At 48.7% G+C, this 24357-nt stretch overlaps 1 protein-coding gene across 3 annotated transcripts in view; it reads right to left on the reverse strand.

Annotated features, from left to right (window-relative positions):
- The window catches only part of LOC116450804 (vascular endothelial growth factor receptor kdr-like), a 120747-nt gene that overhangs the window by 17910 nt on the left and 78480 nt on the right, over window positions 1-24357 (reverse strand). For 2 of the 3 annotated variants that reach the window (XM_032123604.1, XM_032123602.1), the window contains exons 13-24: window positions 19617-19910; window positions 18065-18211; window positions 15949-16074; window positions 15750-15856; window positions 14494-14629; window positions 13154-13258; window positions 10786-10902; window positions 7628-7716; window positions 6242-6407; window positions 5607-5704; window positions 4656-4778; window positions 4450-4561 (exon numbers count right to left, since the gene is read on the reverse strand). In XM_032123604.1, the coding sequence (XP_031979495.1) occupies window positions 4450-4561; window positions 4656-4778; window positions 5607-5704; window positions 6242-6407; window positions 7628-7716; window positions 10786-10902; window positions 13154-13258; window positions 14494-14629; window positions 15750-15856; window positions 15949-16074; window positions 18065-18211; window positions 19617-19910 (1620 nt within the window). The remainder of the gene's footprint in view (window positions 1-4449; window positions 4562-4655; window positions 4779-5606; window positions 5705-6241; window positions 6408-7627; window positions 7717-10785; window positions 10903-13153; window positions 13259-14493; window positions 14630-15749; window positions 15857-15948; window positions 16075-18064; window positions 18212-19616; window positions 19911-24357) is intronic. The other variant, XM_032123603.1, reaches the window with a different exon arrangement.

Below are 24357 nucleotides of genomic sequence, written 5' to 3' on the forward strand. Positions count from 1 at the left end.
GTGATCTCTGCTGAGCATTCGAGGTTTCCCAGAGTCTGGCAGTAACAGGAGCTCGAGAGAAGAAGGAGTTGCAGTCACTCACAGTTCACATTTTTTGTTTGGAAACCTGTTACAGACTCACTGTGTCTTTAGAGATTTCAGTCACGCTGTCTCCTCTGCATTTGGGATACAGTCAGGACCACTCCAAGGTAAAACAGGGCAGAGGAGAAATGAACTTTATTAGTTTAAGACTTTAAAGTATCTCTTGGTCAGTGGTAGAAAAGTTCCAGCTCATTCAATGGGTTACTTGGTGCTTTCCAAACTGTTACCCTGCCAGTATCCTGCACTAAGGGGATACACATGGAGTGAGTAATTCCTGCTCATCCTTCATTGCCTTCGAACCCCTGTGAGCAAGTGCAGAGGAGGCTGTGGGCACTCCTGCCAAGGACCATCAGAACCTCGGTTCAACCCCAGGTGTGGAATTGCAACCAACTACTGAATATGCATTATCCATTCCTACAGGAAAAACCCCCTTGACGGTGACCTTCCAGCTTTTCAGCCTTGTTTTCTTTCCTGACTGTGCGTTCAATGCTGTTTACCTTGAGTGCCACTCAAGTGTTGGCTGAACCCTGGGAGGACAGATCGTGGCAACTGAAATTGTTTTGCAGAGGTTGAAGGCTGTGAAGGGCTGGGAGCTTTGTGTTAACTCCCACAAAAGTTTGGGAGAGTGCTCTGGCATCTGAGTAATGCAGAGCTCACAGGTAAAATTCAGGAGAAGTCTGAGCTGAAGTTTGAAATGTTACCGAACCTACTGTGGATAAAACTAAAACTTCTAACTTCCCTCCCTCCTAAGCAAAGGCTTCCTGTGCAGCACAACCCTTGTCTTGGACATTTTGTCATCCCAGAGGCTGGATGATGAATTTGGAAACAATTTAATCAAGTTTTAACGTAGGGGATTGAAAGGAATCTGTATCCAGCCCTCGAGGAATCTGTGTATGATTTACTGTCTGTAACATTCCTGCTTATTTCCTGCAATTTTTCCCCCCATTTGGGAACACCATCATGTGCTGTGCACTTGGGGGCACAACAAGAACAGCAGAAATCTTTTGGATAAAGCAGTGAAGAGGGGGCCAAAATGTGGCTGCTTCCAGAATTATTCTACTCTGTGAACCTGGGAGCCGAGATCCCAGCACTGCCTGAGAGGGCATCTCAGCACAAATGGGCTCCAGGCCATCCAGAGCCCAGGGATGCTTATCCACGGCACATCTGAATTCCCTGGATGTGCACGTCCCAGAGCACAGGACTGACAGTGTTCCCTGGAGCTGTGGAAGCTGGAGATAGGCAGTACCATCATTTCTACTTTATACCTGGATTTTCTTTCCCAGTCTTGCCTTTGGCCTGTCACTGTGCTCAGAATAACCTGGTAATTAACTGCTCATCTGACGGATGGAGAATTCCACTTGATCTCGCAAGCTGAGGTCTCTCTCTTTGGTGACATTACAGATCAGATCAAGTGCAGGGTGTTGGTGAGAGCAAATACAGGGAAGGCAAAGAGTAACAGTGATAGGACAAGGAGTAATGGGACAAACTGGAAGAAGGGACACTTCAGTTAAATATTAGCATGAAATATTTTACTGTGGGGTGGCGAGGCCCTTTCACAAGTTGCCCAGGGAGGTTGTGGATGCCCCAACACTGGCAAAACCACATTGGATAAAGCCTTGAGCAACCTCATTTAGTGCCCACGGCAGAAGAGATTTGGACTAGATGATCTTCAAGGTCCATTCCAACTCCTTAACATTCCATGATTCTATGATTCATTTTGGATTGCAGGATCTTTTGGTAGTTTATATTTTGGCTGGTGCTGGCCTCCTACCAGCTGGAGGCAGCTCAGATCATAAAAGCAAGGAACTCTCCCTTTCCCACTTCCACCCAGCACTGTCTTTATCCAGACTATGGGATAAGTCTAACAACTTGGGTTTGGAATGCTGAGACAGCTTGGGAGAAGTGTAGGCTGGAACATATGGTGTAAGGCCTACACATGATGTTCTCCTTAGGGGAAATCTCCTCCAAAACGCTCAAAGATGTGGCATGCATTGGATATGGGAGCCCTCTTTTGATCTTGGTTTAATTTTAGTGGGATAATGAAATGCTGATGTTACTACCAGGCCCTGCTTGTTTACATAATTATCTCTGATTGCTTTTGGAACAGTGCACATTGAAATTCCAGGAGACACCGACATTCTGTACCAGAAGTGATTTCAGGATGTGCTGCTGGCACTACCTGACACGAGGTGCACTGACCCCATTTGAATAATTTAAAGCTCATTGCAAACTCAGCCCCAGATGGAAATTAATATTCCCTCAAGTCCTGATCTCCCTGTGTATCACCAAAGCAGATCCAGGCTGCCAGCCTTTCTGCAGGCAGCCTATTGTCCTTCACTCAGCTTCTGACCCCGCAAGGACCCAAACTAAACTCTGCATTTTCCTAATCAGTATTTTTCCATTTTTTAGAGGGTGCTCAGTCTGTGGGACCCAGTGAGAACAGCAGCTGTAAATGGGAGCCAAAACACACCCTGTGGCAACAACAAATAACTTCCATCCCGTGGCTCTCAATGATCTGTAAAACTTTTATATGAGAGAATTCAATCAGTGACACAAATCCTTAATTAAATATTTATCGTTTGAGCTGCAGATGTGAGCAGTGCCAAACCACAGGCATGCCTGGATGAGCTGGATGAAAAACCCTCTCAGAGAAAATGACTGATTTTGAGCCCGTGCCACCGATTGAAAAAGCAGTTTGTGATCTATGTCACACCCAGGCAGAGGCTGCTGCACGGGTGGCAGCCCCTGCAGCGATTTGGGAGAGTCTAAACTCAGAAGGGGACAGTGCCAAGCAAACACTTCCATTAAGAAAGGGGCTAAAAGAAGCCAGATAAAATGTTTTTTAGAAACAGATTAAAATAGAGATTAATTTTAGTGACTGGATTTTAATTTGTATTTGTGTTCAGTACTAAAGGCCATCTGTTAAACTCTGTCAGGACCTTTGGGAATGATACCCAGTTTGTTCCTGCAGTGCCCCTTGGATTTATCAGCATTCCATTCCCTTGCTCCCAGTGGAGAGCCTGTCCCCCCGAGTGTGTCTCTAGATGCTGATGCTAAAGCCTCTTCCTGAATAATCTGGGGAAACTGGGGCATTCCTGGTGCTTCTGGAGCCGTGACTTTCTGTGGTGCTTCTAAACCTGCAGCAGATGATGCTGTAACAGAGCCACGGAGGTGTCACCCTAAATAAACAGGGCTGAGCCCCAGGGGAAACAGGAGCTGCCACTTGTTTCAACCACTCGAGTGTGAACTTTCTGCTTGGTGTGCAGATGTGGACTAGGGAAAAGTCCACATCAAAGACTTGGACTGAGAGCAGGTTATGATTTTGCAGCCAGCCCTAAATAAAGATTAGGATAGAAACAGTTCCAGACTTTGCATTTTCACTTGGCATCTTGAGCCCAATCATTAATTTCAACTGATCCATGAACTAAAGATAGAAGGAGATTAGAGTTTGCTTTAAAATCCAGCAGCTTAAGTTGACAATGCTTCTTGTTTTCTTTTGTCTGCAAATGCTGATTAAAAAGCCAGAGCTGACATTCCTCAATTCCCTCAGGAAAACAAATCTTGCCACTCTGTAAGGAGAATCTGAGAGCAGCAAAGTCCAAGTGTCTGTAGGGCTGCTTGTCTAAGTCTCACAGCTTTATCTGCTGGACAGTAACCAGAGCTCAGGGAGGCTGAGATTTCTAACAGCACCCTGGGATGAAATCTCGAGTACATAAAGAACATCATTATTACTCTTTTAGAAATGTTGTGGCCTGCAAATGATGCAGCCACAAAAGCCCATGTTCTACCTTTGGTCTGCTGCCAAAAGGGTTTAGGCTGAGCCCAGCACTGGTTCTTGTACCAACCCAACAGCAGCTGCTGCCAGTAGATTTTTTCTTACCTAGAAAATCTCAGATTTTGTGGGGTGGATGATCAAGCTGGGATAAAACATCGTGTGGGCTCGTGTTCCATGGGCTGCCAGCAGCAGCAGCAGCCAATGTGCCCACAGCAGGGTGACCCTCTGCAGCCTTGCAGCTGTGGGGTTCCCTGGAGCAGGGATTTGATGGGAAATGTCATTGCTCTCCAAGAAGTCTCCCGCTCCCCAGCAGCAGAGGCTTGCATTTTATCTCTGGGCTCTGTTGCTTTCACTTGGTACAAATTTCAGGTCCAGGGTTTAGGATTTTTCTTCCCTCCTCCCCAGGATTTTCATGTCCTTTGTCAGGTGGATTTCTCATTGAAATGGGCTTTATTTTACACCTGATCTGCCCTATGCACTTGTCCTCAGTGAAACAGAAACACTGCCCCACATGATCACCTTTTGTTAAAAAGCTTTTCTTAGCTAAGCAGCCATAAATTAGGGGGGGAAAAAGGGTTTGAAACCATTCTTACCTAGAGAAAATATTTCCCACAGCAGCACTCCAAAAGACCACACGTCACTCTGTGTGGTGTAAATTTTGTCAAAAATAGCTTCTGGAGCCATCCACTTGAGTGGAAGCCGTGCCTGAAAGCCAGAGACACAACAGGTTGCCAGAGCTGCTGGTACTGATCTGCCCAAGCCCAGCCCAAGAGTAACAATGGAAGCTCCTTGCACTCACATCTCCCTTCCGTACGTAGTCGGGGTCTTTGTAAATATCCCTGGCCAGGCCGAAGTCACAGATCTTGACCACGTTGTTCTCGGACAGGAGGATGTTCCTCGCTGCCAAATCCCGATGGATGCACTGCCAGGGAATGACACGGGGTCAAAGGGGTGCTGGGCAAGGAGCCCCTGCTTGAGCTGGAAGCAGGAGAGCTTCTTTGGGAATGGGGAGAGAAGTGAGCTGCTGTTGGGAGCAGGTTAGAGACGGGAGGGGAAATCTGCTCCAAATACACTGTGATATGCAAAAGACAGAATAACTCAGGGAACAAGCCAATATCAGAGTCAGTTTTCTGATTTTTCTGTCTGAGATAACGTTGCAGTTATAACAAGGAAGGGAGTCCTATTTTCTAGTTAGCTGATCACTGGGAAGTCTGGGAGAGGCCAAAAAGCAGCTGCAGCTGCAGCTCCATTTGTCAGTGCAGGTCCAGGAGGGTGTGAGATGGGGATAAGTGCAAGCTCACGGTTGTGTGCACACTTTGGCCCGTGGATTACACTGCATTTACTTGAAAAGGTGTTCCACAGGCTACAAACTACTCCCTGTAGTAGCCAAAGGAGGTAAAGGAATAGCTGGAGACTGCCTCCTCATTTTTCAGTAGTGCTGTTGCTGACCACACTAAAAGGAGCTTTCTCTACAAGTCCTTTCTGCATTTATTTGAGGCAGTTCCACAAACTGTCCCACAATCTGTATTCACTCCTTCTGTCTAAACCCTCCTGCTGCAGATGCCAGTCCCTGCAGCCAAGAACGTGATGGATGTTCCTTCACAATCCCTTCTGTGTTAATTACTGCTTAACCACCAGAGCTAACGTGATCTCCAGCACTGTAATGTAGGAGCAAAAAGCAGATTACTCAGGCTTAAAATTGTGTTTGGGTTTCTTCATATCAGATAACGCTGTGCAAGAGTGAGCTCACTTTTCGGGAGGCGAGGAACTCCATGCCTTTTGCCACCTGGAAGCTGTAGCAAATCAGATCCTCCAGAGTCAGGGGCCTCTTATACAGATCCTCAGCATCTAGGAGAGATCAGAGATATGGCAAAAGCCTGCAGCAACAGCTTCAAACCTGTGTGGCACTGGTGCCGCCTGTGTGCTGATGGCCCCAGTGCTGCACTGAGTGGTGGCTGTGAGATCTCGGCAGGGTTACAGCTCTGGGTGAGCAACCACTGACCCGGAGGCAGAAGATCAGATGATTAACAAAGTTCCCTCATCCATTAGTCACTCATTTAGCTATGGGGAAAACAACACCTGGGGATGGGAGTGAGGGAAACTTTATAGAGAGGAGCTCAGGCACAGAGTGACCTCACAAATCGGGTAAAACATTCCTATTTCTTCTCTCACACAACAGGAGCAGCTTTTGTACACAAAACAGTGCTGCCAACCTCTTCTTGTGAGAAAGTTGGAGTGAGGAACAGGCGAGAGAAAGAATTTGGGATTTCAGGAACGAGCCAAGCTGTGTGAGGGCTTGTAAAGTGTGTGCCAGTGTGTGTGGCACTAGACAAGTGAGAGAAATCTTTCCAATAAAAGATTTGGGATGAGGTAGGGTTCTTTTACCTTCTTCATCATCTTCTGAGTCGCTGTAACTCTTATCTTCAATAAATCCAGAGCTGGCAGAGCTGCCTGTGCTGGCCACACTCTCGAGGCGCCTCTTGATCAGTTCAGTCAAATCACTGTTGGACTCATCCAGACTTTTCTCTGCTTGGTCAGAGTTTTCCTGGGACTAGAAATGGCATAAACCTGATTTTTAGCTTTCTATGATGCAATGCTTGAGGATTTAAAAGATGTGACAGAATGGAATAAGGAGAAAGGGTCCTCTGAAGATGAGCATGTTTGAGCATGATGTTCCCTGAAGAGCAGAACTAATAAAGCCTGGTTTCCTATTTATTCCTGCTTATTATTCCCCTGTCACTGATAGCAATATTCCACATCAGAGTTAGCTGAAAGCTGGTTGGGCGAGACTGAGAAGTGAGCAGAGAGAGGCTGTAATTCTCTTGCTGTCTTAGGAAAGCACGTTAAACATCCCCTCAAGGTGTGTGCACGATGGGCACTGACGTGTCTGTGCTGGAGAGGGAGGCACAACCAGCTCTCAGTTCAGGGCAACAATGGTGAGAAGGAAATTCTGAGTGACTGCACCAGGAAAATCTCCTTCACTCACACAAAGTCCCTCACATACTTTGGTGCCTGTACACAATAGCTTTAATAATAATAATAATAATGGAATCATCTGGGAAAATAATCTTGGTGAGGCTCCAGTTTCTGGCAGTGCTGGGATCACAGAGTCTGTTCCACGCTGGGTATTCAGGAGGAGGGGTCAGTCCCATCCCTCCCCAGCACTGATTTCTGCCTCCTGTGCCCTGCTGCCATCCCAGCCCAGTGTGTGCTGGCACAGATGTTTGTGTGGATGCAGAGAACTGCTTGGGAATCAATCCATTTGATGCAGAATATCCACGATCCAAGTGGTTGTTACAGCACAGACCTCAGGGCTGGCACAGGGGAAGGGACAGAGGATGGGAATGACCACATGGTGGAAGGATGAGCTACTTTCACATGGGGGTGTGGGCCTAGAAACAAAAATCCCCAAACCAGGTTTGTATTTTGGGAGGGTTCACCTTCTCCCAGTTCAGTTAATGCCAGTTTTTCACTACTACTTTTTTGCCTCCCTTGTGCTGGGAAGGATCTCCCGAGTAATCCCCTCTCTCTCAAGTGCACTGCAGTGTTTGGGCACTTGAACTAATTCTTCGGGAGGTGCTAAAGGAAGATATAGCAGTGAGATCCTGCAGGAGGAAAAAAATCCCTTTTCTTGCCTGTACAAATTGAAATGTGGTGGGAAAATAAAGTGCCCACAGAAATACCCAACTGCCTCAGTGCCAATGCAGAGCAAATCCAGTCAGTGGTTGTTGTTTCCCCACCTTGTGACTGTGAGAAGTCTCATTTTCCTACCTTGTATGCAATGAAATCTCCTCGTTTTCCTCTGAGATAGTTGGACAGATTTCCATATTTGCAATATTCCACTATGACCATTAAAGGACCTAAAAAAGACAGTGAAAGTCAAATGAGTTTTGAAGCATTGCAAAGCACATAATTCTAACTTATCCTCCCAAATCCTCTTCAAAATAAGTGGCATTCCTGTTATAGAGATGAGGAAATGAGGAAGCAGAGGAGTGACACTCCAGAAGGACACAACCAGTAGGGATGTGGAGAGAAGGGAGCACAGTCTTAGTTTTCCCCACTGGATGCTGACAGTTGGTATTTATTCCTTATTTATAAACAAGGAAAATTCAGGATGATCAACACAAGCCCAGATGCTGTTAAGGTTGGTTTGCTCTGTACATAGCAGGGAGCAGTTTTCATTTTCTCTGCTGGCTTCACAATTGTTTGTTTTGGGTGGAGCTGATGCCACTAGAGGAAATCAAAAGTATGCAGGGCCACAGACAGATCTAAATGAAAAGCTGCAAAAAGTTTTTGAAAGCCTGGAAAGTGCTCTCAGTTTCTTCCTCATTCCTGTGCAAACTACTGCAGATTCAGTGCTGCTTTTATACAATTATGCAACTTTTTAAGATCTGCTTGAAATGCTTTTATATTGCAGTGTGAGCTGTTAGCAAAGGGAAAAGCTGCATTCTGGACCTTTACTTTTTGTAATCATCAAATGGAGGATAAGGTGAATTCATGGGACTGGGATGTGGATAAACATGGATTATTATCAATCCCAAACAACGAGATTTTCATGTCCAGAACCTTTTTCTCTGGAAAAGGTCTGTACTTTAGACTAAGAGTTTGCACTTCAAAGGGAAAGTGCTGAGAGCTGCACTTGGCCTTGGGGAAGGAGCTCAGCAGGATTCCTGCCGGGCTGCATCCTCCGGGGCACAGGAGCAGGGCTGCAGCCGACTCCTTGTCCAGCACTGCTGGGGACAGCAGCCAGGAGGGAACAGTGACCCTGGGACAGTGTGGGACAGGGAGAGGAGCAGCCTTTCGGAGCACACGGTCCCGCAGAAAGGGAGATGCTGAATTCCTGCAGTCAGAACCAAGCCCATGGTGTTATCTGTCCTCACCCCAGCCCTATGGCACTGTTACCTTGGGGCTCTCCAGGACCCCCAGCCCCTCTGCCTGCAGCTGGAACAAGTTCAGCCTGCAAACCTTGCAGTGGCTGCAAAAACACCAACCCCAAATCCCCAAATCCCAGTGGTTCCAGCGCTGACCCCAGAGCGTTGCTCACCAGGGCTCAAGGCCCCAGTGCTGGGACCTAGCTGTGCTCAAGAGATTTGGCTCTGAAGAACCCAAAATCCAACGTCCCTCATGGATGCCCTGAGGAAATTCAGATTCCAGAGCAGCTTTAGAGCTCTGCTGAGTGATTTATTCATATTTTTGAAACGCTTCCTAGACATGGCCTCCCCATATTTTGTTCCCTCATTGTAAAGCACACGCTGTGCATTAGTTGTGACTGCTGAACATCAGACACTCCGCCAAAGTGTTAAAATCTGTTATTTGGTACCTTGTTAAAATAATGTATGTGCATACTTGATACCAGTCTCCATCAGGAATACATGGTTACATAAAGCCTACCAGGGGAGGGGAGAGCGCTGTGCTCTGCACTGGAATTTCACAGGAACTCGGATCCGTGTCTGCCTCTGGAGCTCAAGGCTGTTTTTCTTTAGTCTGCACTTGCACTGCTCAGAGGAAAACAAAGCAGTGCCTGCCCGAGGCTCCTCCGTGCCCTGTGAGGTCCTGCTGCATCCCTCTGCCCCAAACTCTGCCCCCAAAGGTTTCCCCAGACACCTGGCAGGGAGGAGGGAGGGTTACCTCCCACCCAGGATGGGGCAGGCTGGAGAATGGGAAATCGGGGGACTCCTGGGAGAAAAAGTTTCTCAGAAAGCGGACAATCAGAGCCTTTGATCAGTTCCTGGGGTGTGTCTTGCCGTGCAAGCAGAACTCCGGGGCTGCTTTGGTTAAGAACCACTGACCCCTGGTCCTGCTGCCAGGTCTGAGGCACCTGTTTGTCCTGAGCCACCTCAGGGACTGGTCAGCACAGGAGAGTCACCAGCATTCCCAGTGTTCCTGCCCCTCTGCTCACAGTCCCAAGCAAAGGCTCCTGGCTGCTGCATCTGAACCCTAAAGCTGGAGCTGCCCTTGCTCCCACATGAGCTTTTGTGGTCTGGAGTGCTACAATTTTTGAGAGTTCCCCATCCATGGCTGCTGGTTGCTGTTTCCTGAGGAACTGGAACTGCCTTGCTGGAGGGAAGATTTCTCCCCTGGCATCCTCCCAAATCTACCTCACTGAAGTTTTCCTTTTCCCTCCTGACTGGACAACAACTGTTGGAAACTGATGGTTTTGGGGTCTCAGATCTATGCCCCATCTCTCTCACTTTCCCCCCTTCATTTATTTCCTTCTGGGGCTTTCCTTGCCCTCGGGTCACCTAAACCTGTCCTGTGGGGATGGTTGTGAGGGTTCCTTGTCAGCAGTGAGGAGCCATCCTCGAGACCTGTTCCCCTGGAGTTGGAGCACAGTAAGAGGCACAGATGCTTTGTCTGGCATTGTGGGAAGGGATGTTTTAGTGACAGAGGTCTGGGATTTACAGGGCCCTTTGTCTAAGTGCACTCTGTATGATGCAGGGCCAGCCCTGCCAGCTCAGCCCCGTGGAAATCCCTGCTCCTGCTGCACCCAGGGCTGTCCCAGGCTTCCTGCACATGGAGCAGAAACTGCTGTGTTTGCCTGGAGAGGGTGAAGTGCTGAGAAAGAGGAGGCTCAGGCAGCCAAGTGCTCAGCCTGGTGCATCCTCCTGATAAGGCAGGGAAGGAGAGGGAGAAGAAGCCTGGAAATGACCACAGGGAGGAATTGGGCACCTCGGTGCAATCCAGTATCCTCCTCCCTTCAGTGCAGAATCCCTTTTGGGAACAGGCTTCCAGAGAAAACAGAGGAGTGACACCATGGGTGGGAGAAGTTCAGGAGCCCTGGATGGGATGAGGCCACATCCTGCAGGAGCAGCAGCAGCTGCTCTCCTGTGATGTACCTGCATTAACTGCACCACAGGCACATCTGAACACCCAAAACGTGTCTGCAAAGTGTTTTCTTTTTTGTTCCTGATTTACTGAGGACTCCTCACCTCCAGCTTTGGTGCAGGCTCCCAGCAGGTTGACCACATTCAGGTGATGTCCTATATGGATGAGGATCTTCAGCTCCGACATTAAAGCCTTGCATTCATTAGTAGTTGCACATTCTGCTTAAGATAAACAGGAAAAAAATCATCTTTACACAACAGGATATTTTTAACAGGACACAGCAAGATCCTGTTTATACTTCGAAACAAAACCCACCCAGGTTACTTGCAGTATCTTGGCTTTTCAGACTCTCACACAGATAATAATTCATCCGTTTCATTGTCTGCTGGCCTTTATGAAGTGGGATAACACTTTATCTTTTGGGTGACTCTTCCTTTCTCAAGCATGATTATGGAGGGTTACTGTCCCTTCCCCCAAAGCTGATCCCACAGAGCCTTTGCCAGGACTCAGTTTTGCAAGCTTAGCAAAGCCAACCTCTGCAAGCCCCCACAGCACACAGAACGTGTCCCTTCCTCTCTGCTGGGCTGTGCAGTTGAGCAGGACTTGGTTACAATACCTCAGAACAGGTTTTTCCACAGCACCGAGCAACATCACAGCACTCCACTGCAGGTGATGAGGAATCCACAGATCTGGAAGCTGTGTCCCAGAATGTGCCAGGGAATGCACAGCATTACTAAAGCTCAGCCCTGTAAGATCTTATTGGCCCAAGAAATGCATTTTCCAATATCTGTGTGTGAGCCATGAACCTGACAGGGGAGGCACTGCCTGGCCAGTGACATTAATTTAAGGCAGGCACCTTCAGACCAGAAGGTCATTCAGGTGCTGCTTTACCTTCCCAGCCTTCTCTCCAAAACGTTCATGATGTATTTTAACAGGAAAAGCTTTGGCCTGTTTCTTTTGCCTCTGCATCATGTAAGATTTAAATATGAAGAAACAGTTCTGTAACAAATCACTGGGTGTGACAGGTGTAACCTCTTTATCTGTTTGTAGATTCCCCATAATCTTCCTCCAAACTGTGTCACAAAGAAGGAGCTATTCCCAGATTCCTTCAGTCAGCAGTGTTTGGAGCTGGGTGTGTCCATGGGTGGTATCGCTCCCGATTTCCCCTGGCACGTGCTGAGAAACGCAGCCAGCTCAGAAGTGTTTTAGATAATCCTGCACATTGAATTTTAGCCTTCAATCCAGAACAGACCCCAGCCTCCTGCATGGAGATGGCACACAGTGCTGGGATGGCAGAAATGCCTTTTCAATTCCCTGGATGGGTTGACTGATCCCAAAGAATCTGCTTTATTCATGAAAGCGATGAATTATGGGCACGTTAGCTGGGGAGGGTCAGATCAGAGCAGGAGGCACCTGCCTCCACTGGGGGAGGGAGGTGTAAAACCATGGAGAATCTGCCAAATATTGCTGAATATGGGCTGGCAGGACAGAGCTGACATGAGGATCAGTTGGGAAGTGCAGCGTGGAAGGGAATGAAACCCCAGAGCTGTCCAGGGCAGTACGTTTTGGATGGAGATGGGAATATGTCTGGATCAGGGGCTTCTAGGATATTTCAGGGATCTGGAAATGGGCATGAAACAGAAGATACAACAGCAGGAGAGGAGATGATCTGCAGGATGAGAATAGAGAGGGGAGACCAGAGCTGAAGGAGGTCCAGGGAGGTGACAAATGAGTGTTTCTGTGATTTCAGAGAGATGGGAGTAGCAGAGCACCAGGAGAGGCAGCTGGTGGCAGAAGCCAAACCCTGTGGCAGCAATGGTGGCATTGCAGGGGTTAATGGTGTCATGCAGCAGCGATGGAGCCGTGAGGGCCATGGGAGCATGGAGCGAGCCTTTGGAATCATCCTCAGGAGCAGTCACCAGCCCTGCCCAAGCAGGCAGAGAGGGGCTGAAGCATTCATTGCTCGCTGTCTGCAGAGGCTCTGTGGAAATCCAGCGTGGAAGAACAGGCTCCGAGTTCCCTCCTTCCCTCCACCGAGCGGGGAAAGCTTTCCTTCATTTCAATAATTGCAAGCAAGATGTCTCTAATTTACTCCCCTGGCACTGGGTTTTTTTCCAGCCCCTTGAACTGTTCTACATCTGGCCGGGCTGCGATGGAAGGCTCAGCTCCGATTTCAGGCTATCGCGTGTAATTACACCCTGTAATCTGTTTCCCTCCTCACCCCACAGACCTGGAAGCTGCTGTTTTCTTCCTCGAGGAATACGAGCCTTAATCAGCAGCTCAGCACGGAGCCCGCTGCCATTTCCTCCCCCTGCATCCATCCATCCATGCATCCATCCAGGGTGGCTAATTGCTCCCACATGGAAACCCACTCCCTCCGCACCCGGCGCTCCTGGGAGCCGAGCACCGCGCACCTCACTGCCCCCGGCTTCCCTGAGCGGCCTGGAGAGGATCTCAGAGGGATTTTTGTACCTTTCAGCATTTTTACGGCAACTGTTTTGCAGGTTGAAGATTTATCAATGCCAAAAGCAGACGCCTCCACCACCTTCCCAAAAGCACCATGACCCAGAGTTTTACCTAGAGAGGCAAGAGTCGAGAGTGAGCCCAGGCTGCATCAGCCAGGAGAGGACATGCAACCTCAGCTGTGCAGGGAACCAGGCACAAGGCACAGACACAGTCACAGCAGCCTGTATCACATCCTGCAGCATATGGATATCCAGAGGTTTCTATCCATATGGCTGGAATGCAATACAGCAGGGCAAAGAACAGAGGAGGGGAAATCAACCTGCACTGACTGAGGGCAGGGCTGATACCTGCATGGATTGAGGGACAAACGTTACCTGGGGCTGTGCTGGAGGCCAGGGAAGGCAGAGTTTGGGTTTATTGCGGCCCCCTGATCTCTCGAGAATCATGGAGAGAGCCAGCAAGGCACTCAGGGAGTCACAACCCTTTAACCCTTCAGTTATTGACACTGATTTGATGGAAAAGCTGCACTAAATGGAATTTAGGATGATAACCTTTATTTTCCCTTTCATTTGGATTTTCCTGCCTGTCTTATTATTACGTATTTCCTGCCTGCTGTGCTCTGAGGGCTCTGACCCAGAGTCTGGCTTTTTGGTTCTGCCAGTTTGAATCTCTGTCCCACCCTCACCTCAGATTTTGTGATTTTTGTCTGTCCTCTCCTCCTTCCATGTTTTCCAGCTTCAGCACCAAGAGCACACACAACTACAGATATTTTCCCTGCACTCCTCAGTGCACACAGATGTTACAGTTTCACTGTACAAACACAGCCAGCTTTCCGCATTTCCTCACCCCATCAGCCAGGGAACTGAGCTGTTCAGTGCAATCTGGCTCATTTTTCCATGAGAGCTTTTTACAGCTCAAAGCTGAGTTCTGATGGTTGATAAGGAAGTGATTATTTGATGAATTGACAGATTTCTTCAAAAGAAAATTCACTTTCCCTTTTCCTCTACGGGAATGAAATCACACTTTTGGCAGGGACAGTACCTGGAGGTCCCTTTCTTCCCTGTCGAGCATTTGGCTTCCCTTTTCCAAGGAAAAGAGGTGGTGATACGTGGAAAAGGTTAAAATTCTAAGCCCCCTGTATCAGTGGCAGCTATTTGGACAGAGTCTTTCCAAATCCCTCATTTCACCCTCCCCTCAGGCTGATCTGAACTCTGTGATCCCAGATCCAAGGGTGGCAGTACCCTGGCACTGTGATAGGCTCTTCCTGGGTTATCCAACAGCTCCACTGCCATTGGGAAGCATTTGGAACCATCCTTCCCCCCAGTTCTGACCCCCAAACCACTCACCCAGGCGCAGCCTGTCCCTGGGGAACTCCCATTTACTGCTGTCGTAGGGCAGGCGGTCACACTGCTCGTCAAGGGGCATCTCCTCTGGATCCATGATAATGGACAGGTATCCTGTTTTAATATCTGTGGCATCGGGCTAAAAACAGGGCGGGGAGAAATTATTCAGGGGATTCACACTGCAATTCCAAAGGCAGGGAGCTGTCTGGCAGCCTGGGGAGTTCCCTGCCTTCCAGGCAAATTTATTCTGAGCCAGGAATGCATCACTGCAGCTTCCTGCCTCTCTCCCTTCTACAGCTGAGGCACAAATGTTTATGTGTGGCTCTCGGGAAGAGGCACTGATTGATGCTGGGAAACACAAAATCTATCGCTGTGTTCTACCTGGATCAGCCAAAGGAAATCACTGATTTTCCATGGGAACTGCAGGAGTTGCACTTCCTGATGCATATTTTGGTATTTTCACCGTGTTTTGTTCTGCGGTCTTGATTCTCCACTTCATGACTACAACTTACTGCAATTTAAATTTGGTGGGAAGCTGCTGGAAATTGCTATTTCTGGTGCTGCTAAAGTGAGAAATTGTGGTTGGGTGGGTCCTGTGAGCAGACTTGCACAGGTATGAAATGTAAGAGGAAATTCAGTGTTGTCCACAGCTCTGTTAAGCTGAGGTCAAGGATGAAAACATGAATTTAATCCCCGTATTTGCAAGAGGAGGGGAAATGTACTCAAATATTGGAGATCAGCACTGGGACTGCAGTTTGGTGAGAGCAGAGCAGAGAGCTGCGCTTGCCTTTCTGTTTGCTGGTTTTTTCAGGAAAAACAGACCTAAATTCCTTAAAACTTCACTGCATGTTTACTCCCAGAGTCACAAAAGGGAGGTGAAAAAAGAGCAAGGAAACCAAATCAGCTGTGTGGTTTGAGCTCATTTCCCAAGCAGACAGCCCAGGATCTTTGTTTCATATCTTTTAGAGACAAGTGCTGAAATCAAGCCCTCATTGTAGAGGATTTAGGGTATTTTTCTGTTATTCTCACAAGCCAGTTTGACTCATAAAGAGGGAGGAGCCTGATTTATCCTCAAGTGGATGGAAATCTCACAAGTGCAAGGGATCTGTGGAGAAGTCAACAGAAACCTTGGACTGAATTTTACAGGGACATTTTCCCCAGTTTTTCTATCATCTGCCCCAAACATTTGGCCCTAATCTCTGCTGTCACACTGAGCTGGGGCAGATCCCAGACGCTGGGCAGGGTGGGAGCTCTCTCACCTTCCTCAGTTTGCGAATGAAGAGGGTCAGGAGGAGCCAGAAGAGAGTGGCAGCCAGCCCTGTGCACACCAGAATGATCACCTCGATGTTGGATTTCTCCTCAGAACCTGCAGGTGAATGTACAGCCAGGTCAGAAATGTGTCCCAAGTCCCTGAGTGAGCCCACCGGAATATCTGCATTCCCTCAGCCCAGGCCTCACCTTGGATTTTGATGAAGGCTGATGTGCTGTCCTGGCCCAAGTCGTTGGAGGCCCGGCACTCGTAGAGCCCCTCGTCGTCCTTCTTCACTCTCTCAATCACCAGAGTGTTGTTTTCCATGGAAATTCCTGGTTTAAGGCATTTTGGTTAATGTTGGCACAATAACCTGCCTGCCAAAAATGCTTTTAGGAGACAGAGCTGAAGGACAGCTCCCATCCACGCAGGCCTGGCAGGTACTGGTGTTAGGACACATTTTAATCCTGTGCTCCTCCTGCTCTGGCAACAACCTTTCCCTGACAAATTTTTCTTCTTCAACACCGGGATAAATTATTTGGCATCATTTCACCAACAATTTAGAATGGGCAGAGCCTGGAAACTACTCCAGAAGTTAGCAAAGGGATGGAGGATTGGGGTCTGATAGCAAGAAGATGCACTGGGAAAAATGGGAACTCAGCGGAATTACTGGAGGCTGGGGGAAGGGGTGGGACTTCTAACATGGGAAACATGGAACTCAAGTTAGGCACATTCCTGGAAAAATAACTGTGTGGAGCAATCCTGGACTCACCAGCAGCCAGGTGCAGTGGGAAGAGAGAGGTTGCCTAGATATGACCTATGAGAGACTTTTCTACACTTAATTTCCCAATTTCATTGTTCCTGATTTGTGGCACTGCACTGAGAGCTCCTCTGTTTCTCTGAGGGGATGACTGGGGTAGGAATAGGGAAATGGATCAGGCTTGGAATCCAGAAGGGAAGGACATTTGGAATTTCTGAGTGTTCTGCCTGTGAATCCTGTTGTTGTTAACAGGAGTTCTGCACACCACTTGCCATGCACTGTGCTGAAATATTTACCCTGAGGTGTTTTTTCCAGATATTTCATTTATGTTTCCATTGGTTGGATGAGTTACATGCTTGTCCCTCTAGAATTATTTATAAAATTTCAGTAGCTGTTAAGAGTTTCTCTCAGAACATTCTGCTCTGAATTATGGATGATCCTAGGTTTCCTACCTAGTCCAAGTTGCAAAATTAAAGTCACAGGACAAGCTGCTGACACGGGATTCTCCATGATTTATGGGAGGACTCAGGACATACTCAGCTCTGCACTGGGGTGGCCTCACCTCGAGTTCTGGAGGCAGTTTTGGGCAGCAGAATATAAAAAAGACTTTTAGCCATTGGAGAGCATCCAAAGGAGGCCACAAGGATGGGGAAGGCTCTGGAGGGGCCTGGAGGAGCGGCTGAGGGCACTTGGTTTGTTCAGCTGGAGAAGATGGGACTGAGGGGAGACCTCACTGAGGTCTTCAACATCCTCCCGAGGGGCAGCTCCGATCTCTGCTCGCTATGACAGCCCAGGAAAGGGCTGGAGCTGTGCCAGGGCAGGCTCAGGCTGGAGAGCAGGGAAAGGTTCTGCCCCCGAGGGTGCTGGGCACTGCCCAGGCTCCCCAGGGAATGGGCACGGCCCCGAGGCTGCCAGAGCTCCAGGAGCGTTTGGACAGCGCTGCCAGGGATGCCCAGGGTGGGGTTGTTGCGGGGTCTGTGCAGGGCCAGGAGTGGGACTGGCTGATCCTGTGGGTGCCTTCCAACTCAGCACATCCTGTGATTCTATGGCACAGAGCTGGGAAGGAACCCTGGGCTCAGGTGAGGGAGCTGCAGGCTCAGCTGAGGCTCCCTGCCCTGTGTACCTGCAGGGCTCTGTCCCCACAGAGCTGAGAGCACATTCCCATCAGTGCACTGGGGGAAGTGAAGGATGTTCCATATGCCATGGGATGCCCTGGGCCCCTCTGCTAGGTGACTTTGCTGCAGTGAATCGTGACCAGGAGAGCTGAGAGCTCAGGCCTGTGTTGCCAGACCCATCTGAGCAGCAGGTACAGCCTGGGCTCACACAAGCAGCCTGAGCAGCGCTCCCTGATTTCCCAGTGCTATGCTCACGTGTGCTGGGCTGGCTCTGCACACAGGAGCTTCCTCTGACCTCAAACTCCAAGCTGGAGACCCCTGCAGTGCTCTGACATCCTTGGATCTGTGTGTGCATGCCCTGGATCATGGGCACAGTTGCAGGTCCTGTGTCATGGTGACCCTGCCAGTCCATTACCCACATCCCACACGGTTCCGGGGAGCAGGACCCACCTGAGGCTGCTGAAATGGGGTAGCCGTTCTTCCTCCAGGTCACCTGAGGCTCTGGTGTCCCACTGACCTTGCACTCCAGCAGGATCTTGCCGCTGATGTTGACCTCCAGGTCCGTGAGGTTCTGGATCACGTACGGCGCCGCCTTCTCTGCAGCCACAAAGGGAAAGAGCCCCCAGTCAGCTTTGGGGAGGCACCTCCCTCACCTCACCACCCCTCCTTGCATGGCCTCTCGGGGCTGGGTGTGGCAAAGGTTTGGTTGATCAATTGATCAAAAATCCCCCAAAGGTTCTGGGAGGAGTGGGGGAGTTGATTTGGTTTATTTTCACACTGCCTAAGCTTAAGTTTGGCTGCAGCTCCAACTCCTCATCCTCCGAAGAAAACGAAGGACAGGGAGTAGGAGGTGCACACGCAGAGTGAAGACAAAAAAAGAGAAAGGAGGAGGCAAAGAGGAAACAATTCTAAAGGCTTTATATCCTCCATCAGGAGTGCAGTTTTCTCCTTATTACAACCATGGTAACCCCCACTTTATGTTCATTTATAAAAGGTGCAGGACAGCAATGAATAAAATCACAAGCACAGCATAAAAAATACCCCAAACCTGCAGGAAGGACAGAAGCTGAGGGGTATTAGAACATTGCAAAGACCTTGTTTGAATGGGGAGGGAAGGCAGGTTTGGAGGGGCATTTCCACATGTATTCTCCACAAGAATTGCCTGACACGTGCCAGACAAATAAAAGACCCAGTCATTCTCAGAAGAATGAGAGCCTGATTCCAGTTCTCCATGGATGTATTCCCAGTCCAGCTGGGTTTTTCCCATAGCCCAGCTGTGTAGGTGTGTGTGTAGGTGGAAATCTGACTGACTGCATAAAAATATCTGCCAGGGGAGAGGAAAGGGAAGTGCCTGAAGGCAGAGTGCAGAGCAAGGCCAGTGCCTCACGGCAGGGGATGCTCACAGGTGGCACTGGTGCTGTGGGGACCAGCCAAACCATCATCACTACCTAATACCTGGGTGAGAAATGTCCTGCCCTTTGTATTATAGCCAACAGAACCAGGCTGGAGGATCTTGGGGAAATAAAAGAGTTGAGGGCTTGGGTATAAGTAAGAAATTAATTATTATAACAAAGTGCATCCCTCTTACCCAGAATAAAAGGCACATGCCACTTGATTTTACACTTGCCCAGGGACATTTGGGATCTGCTGGGTCCAAATCTACTCAGGTATCTCATCCTGGCAGCTGAGAGTGGGTGCCAAAGTCATACAGATCTGGGTGAGCATCCCAAGTTACAGTTGTGCTGTCAGTAAATGGTGGGTGATGCCTTTTGTCCTCGGTCAACTCTAAATGTGCACCCAGCATGGAGTTGGGAAGATGAAATTCTGCTGAAAATCACCTTTATGTGATTTCAAATATTTTATCCAAACCCAGCAGTGGCTGGGTGAGTGTTATCCATGTCAGGCTGTCAATCCACACGGAGTAAATACCAAAATCAAACCAAAGCAGGACCCAAAGCTTGTATTAGGACAGGTCCCAGTGCCACTCTCCCCCGGCACGTACCTCTGACCAGGAGCTGGCTGTGCTGCTCCACCGTGTCCGTGCTGTTGTGCTGGTTCTGGGCTCGGCACCTGTAGAGGCCACTCTGCTCCCTCGTGACGTTGGGAATGAGCAGGGTCAAAGAGATGGAATATTTGTCCATTTTCCTGACCACAGAGGGGCTGGGAGCCGCCTCTGAGGAGGGGTAGTACCAGGCCAGGTGGGTGTAGATGTACTTGGAGGCCCGGCAGGTCAGCTGCACGTCATTCCCCACGATGGCCGTCACTTGGGAGGCTGTGTGCAACCCAGAGGGCACATCTAGGAGGAAGGGAAAACGGGTTTGGTATTGAATCCCAGCTGAGAAGATCTTTGGCTGCCTGGCTGCTACTTGGGGGGTCAAATTTCCAGCGGTAATGGAAGGAGCCAGGTTTAATGAGGGACATGCTTGCACGTGGAAACAGGCACTGGAGCTGGGAATTAGGGAAGTGAAGGTCGCTCTCACTGCCCAGTGCTGACCTGTGCTAGTCCAGCCCTCAGCATCCTAAATCATCCCATCTCCAAGTAATGAATTGAAAGCTTATAAATAGAAGGAGTTAATGGACTGAGAGAGTTTAATCAGCAGCTATTTCTCTCCAGGCAGATAAATGTGTTTGGGAGCTCTTCCCTCTCTATCTGCAATCAGGGCTGGAAAGTATTAATTGCAGAGGAATAAAGAATCCATTCCCATTCCTCAGGAGCAACACCTTCTTCCCCACTGAGCAGTCTCCTCAACTCTCTCTTATTCCAACTGTGCCAATATTTATTTTCATCACCTGTGCCTTGGTGGATATTTACTTGATCACTGCTGGATTAACTGATCTAATGATGTCCAAGTCCTTGAAGCCCTTAAGTTTAGTCACGACTAAACTTAACAGTCATGACTCCGACCTAGCCACGAAAGAGTGAGCTGTTTCTTGCTATATTTTTAGTAACTTTTCACTCCAGAAAAAAAAAACCACAACAGTTTTCCTGAAGTGGTGAACTGAATCCATTTGAAAACAAGAAAAACTGAGTGGAAGGCCAGAGCCTGCCCTGCAGACACATTCCTGCAGGAGCTACCAGAGACCTGCAAATAAATTTGGGCTGGAAGATACTCTATTCCCTTTTGATTTTGTTGATTTTAGGGACCTATCCACCTGAATGAAAGCTCATGGATAACCACAGTGGCCTGGAATTACTCTGCTGTCTGTTAGGTCAGGATTTTTAAGCAGCTGAGAGTTCTGAGGAACCTCTTATCAATGTTACCAGGGACAGGACACTTTGGGAGGGCTCACTCTGGGCCACCTTCTGAACAGGAACAGGTTTGCCCTAAGTCTGAGAGATTATTCAGAGCCAAGCTGTTGATGAGATGCTTCCTCAAGCCAGGATGAGCTGGGTGGGACTTTGAGAGGGACAGAAGTTAAAGCAGAACAAGCGTGCACTGCACCTGCCATCTGCAAATTCCACCTGGAATTCGGCCAGGGGCTCCACTACAAAAGGTTCTGCAGAAGCTGCAGTTGAGCACAAAGAGTGAGGCTGCTGAAATAACCAATCTGCCTTATAATAAACCATATATTCTATAAAATACAGAGCCCTGGAGGAGCTTTCAGATGTGATTAAAAGTCTCTCTTCTTCACGAGTCGCCTAGAGTAGAACCCATGAGCTTTTGCTTCATGGTTTTTAAAGACTGGCACCAGAAATACTTCACAAAAGATCCAAAAAGAGAAGAGAACCCCTCAGGCCACAGCTCTGGAAATTGTTATTTTTCTCTTCTTTCCTCCTCCTGGCGTTGCAGTTTGCTCTCTGCAGGGTGTTGTTAGGCTCAGTTGCTCTCTCTTGGTGCCAACTGTGTGCTCAGGCTGCCTTGTGTAACACATCCACTCCTCACTCCTCATGTCCTGTGCTTCCAACATGTCCAACTGCTGCTTGTCAACACAGGGGGAATGTCTGAGGCCACCAAAACCTCTCGAAACGGGAAAATGGAGAGCCAGGGAAAAAAATGGGATGTGGCACGAGCAGCGTTTCAGCATCTCCTGAATCTCTCAAAACAGGGGACAAGTGCTGCATCCCTTGGCACAAGGTGCTACCTTGGGCATGGCACAGCTTGGGCTGGAGCATTTGGGTGCAAATTCCCAATGAAAGGGATGTGTCCATTCCCAAGCCCTGAGTTGGGAAGGATGCTCCATAGTTTTGCTTTGCTGCTGGACTTGGAAGTTGCCAGGTTTTTTTTCTACCAACTTAACATTCTGGGAGCAGAGGCCTGGCTTGTTTTTCTTATCATTCCTTCTTCTGACATTTTTTATTTAGCATTTTGAATATTTTTAGCCAGAACCTGTGCTATTCTCTCCCATCTTGTTTGCCTTTCAAGCAGCTCTTTCAGCTCCAATAGAATATTCATTGATTTTCATTGCAGTGGAAGGAAAAAGACAGGGGGAAAAAAAAAAAGTTGCTCTCTTCTCTCTTTCTTTGCTCTTCTCTCTCTTTTCTCCTCCTACCTGGATTATCAGGGGAGTGAGTGCAGCTTGGAGAGCACATTATAAGTCAGTTCATCCCTCAGACAGCTTTGCTTACATAATCCTGAACCTGAGCAGTGATTAACTTCCTCCCTCTGAACAGATACCGTGTTTTAGAAGGCTCCTAATAAGTTGGCTAAAAGAATGCACCACGGGGGCCTTTTCCCTTTTATCAGCAGTCACCAAACATTTGTCTTTGGTTTTGTGTTACAGCATAGTAGCTGCGAATTTCCCTCTCCACCTTGCTGGATTCCAGGGCAAAAGAGGGAAAGAAGCCATCGGGGAGGGGAGGGAGGTAAAAAGGCAGCATAAATCAAAGGCAAGTCTGTCTCCATTTGTATTTAAAAGGAATTAATTGGTTTTAATTTCCTGTGCTTTGCACAATAATCTGTGTAATTCAAAACTTCTGCTCGTACCCAAATTCCAGCCCTGGGCCTGGCAGGGGGGGTGCCCTCAGGAGCAGGGATGTAGGGAAGGGTGAGCCCCACTATGTGGAACGGTGCTGCTTGTCAGCAATCCTGTCAACACGTCGGCAATGAGCAGTTTGGAGTGGCACAAACTCCTAGAACAGCCCAGCTCATCCATTGTTCTGCTATCTGAGAGCAGATTTTTATCTCCTGCTGGAAATGCAATATTTTCTTTCGGGTAGAAATCTTTAACTCCATTTTTCTCAGTTGTTTTGGCAATCAGATAAACCCTTGAAAAAAGGGCTTTGGTTATTATTTGTTGTTCTTATCATAATTCATTTATATTCCCAGAACAGTCAGAGTTTTCAGAGGGGTGGGATCCCACTTTGCTGAATGTAGTGCAGTCAGACAAAGGCTGGAATTTGATTTACTCTGGACCTGCAGCCCTATAGAGCTGCCCTCTCCAAGGTGCAGAGCAGAGATTAGAAGGGAAATTCCACTTGCTCATGGCAGAGAATCCCTGCAGGAGACACCAGGGCAGCTTTTCACTGCACTGGGGAGTTTGCAGCCTGCCTGGAATGTCCTTTGGAGCTGGAGGTGGACAATGACATTTCTGAGCATCTGCTGGCTCAGCCAGGGCTTAAACGGGAGCTCTGGAGTCAGAGCAGTGGTGGGAAAGGCAGGCAGGGTCAGATCTTGATTGGATTGAGACAAAACAAAAATCCTGGAACAAGAGTTAGGCCAGGGCACGATGGAGAACAAATCCCTTTAGGAGAGACTCCAGAGGGCTGCAGAGGGACAGTGACAGTCAGGACATCTGCAGGAGGGGCTGTCACTGCATGAGGAGATTTCTCATCACGCTGGACTCCTTATAAGGTTTGGATTCTGAGTGATCTCCAAACCCTGCCGACCCTTCATGAAATGAACTCTGCTGGCAGAGAAATTATTTAAAAATAGAGCCCAGTGCTATTTCTGGTGTCCGTGGGAGTTTTTGTGGGGGCTCTGCAGTGGAAGAACAAAATGGTTGCTGACAATTATTCCACAGGGATAAATTAATTTTTCTGAAATGAAGGTGGTGGTGGTGAAAACATCAGACTGAAGTGAGCACATTCCCAGAGAGCAGCCTGGACAGCACCTGAGGAAGTATCCCTGGAACACTCTGCCATGGCCTGGGAAAACATCTCAACCCTGCCCCAGTGGAACAGGGGTTTGAGGGAGTTGAGCCTCTGTATCACCTTCAGGTTTCTTACCAGGGAGAAGTGAGTTCAGCCCAGTTCAGCCAAAAGGTTTGACAGCAGCTCAGGGAGCCCCAGGTCATTGATTGGTAGGAGATAATGGGAGAGAAGCTCTTTAAAATCAACAAATTGCTGAATTCATTGTGGGGTGCCACAACTTGCAGCTGCTTTGCAGAGAGCTGTGAAATGCTACAGACATTTCCCAGATGTCCCAAAGTCCCACGTGTTGCTCGTGTGCTCTCAGGCTCTAGCGCAGCCTTCAGCTCAGCCTTCAGGCTCAACCTGCCCAGAATGAGCCCCCTCACATTCAGAAAGTGACCAAGTTAGAGCCTTGTGCTGTTGGTCTTCCTCTGTCTGGAACCTCACATGTCCCTCAACATTGAGACAGGAGAAAACTCCTGGGGGGAGTAACCTGGAGCCTGCTCCAGCTGTTCCAGCTGTGAGGACAACCTGCAGAACTGTCCCCACAGCCTGGCCCTGCTGGAGCAACACTCAGAGAGGACTCTCCTGTGGAGGAATCCAGCCTCAGGTCACTGCTGCTGTTTTACTGCTGCAGCATGACCCACTTTAGCACCAGGATGGCCACATTTAG

The sequence above is a fragment of the Corvus moneduloides genome, chromosome 14 (genome assembly GCF_009650955.1).
Source record: "Corvus moneduloides isolate bCorMon1 chromosome 14, bCorMon1.pri, whole genome shotgun sequence".
NCBI classification, from domain to species: domain Eukaryota; kingdom Metazoa; phylum Chordata; class Aves; order Passeriformes; family Corvidae; genus Corvus; species Corvus moneduloides.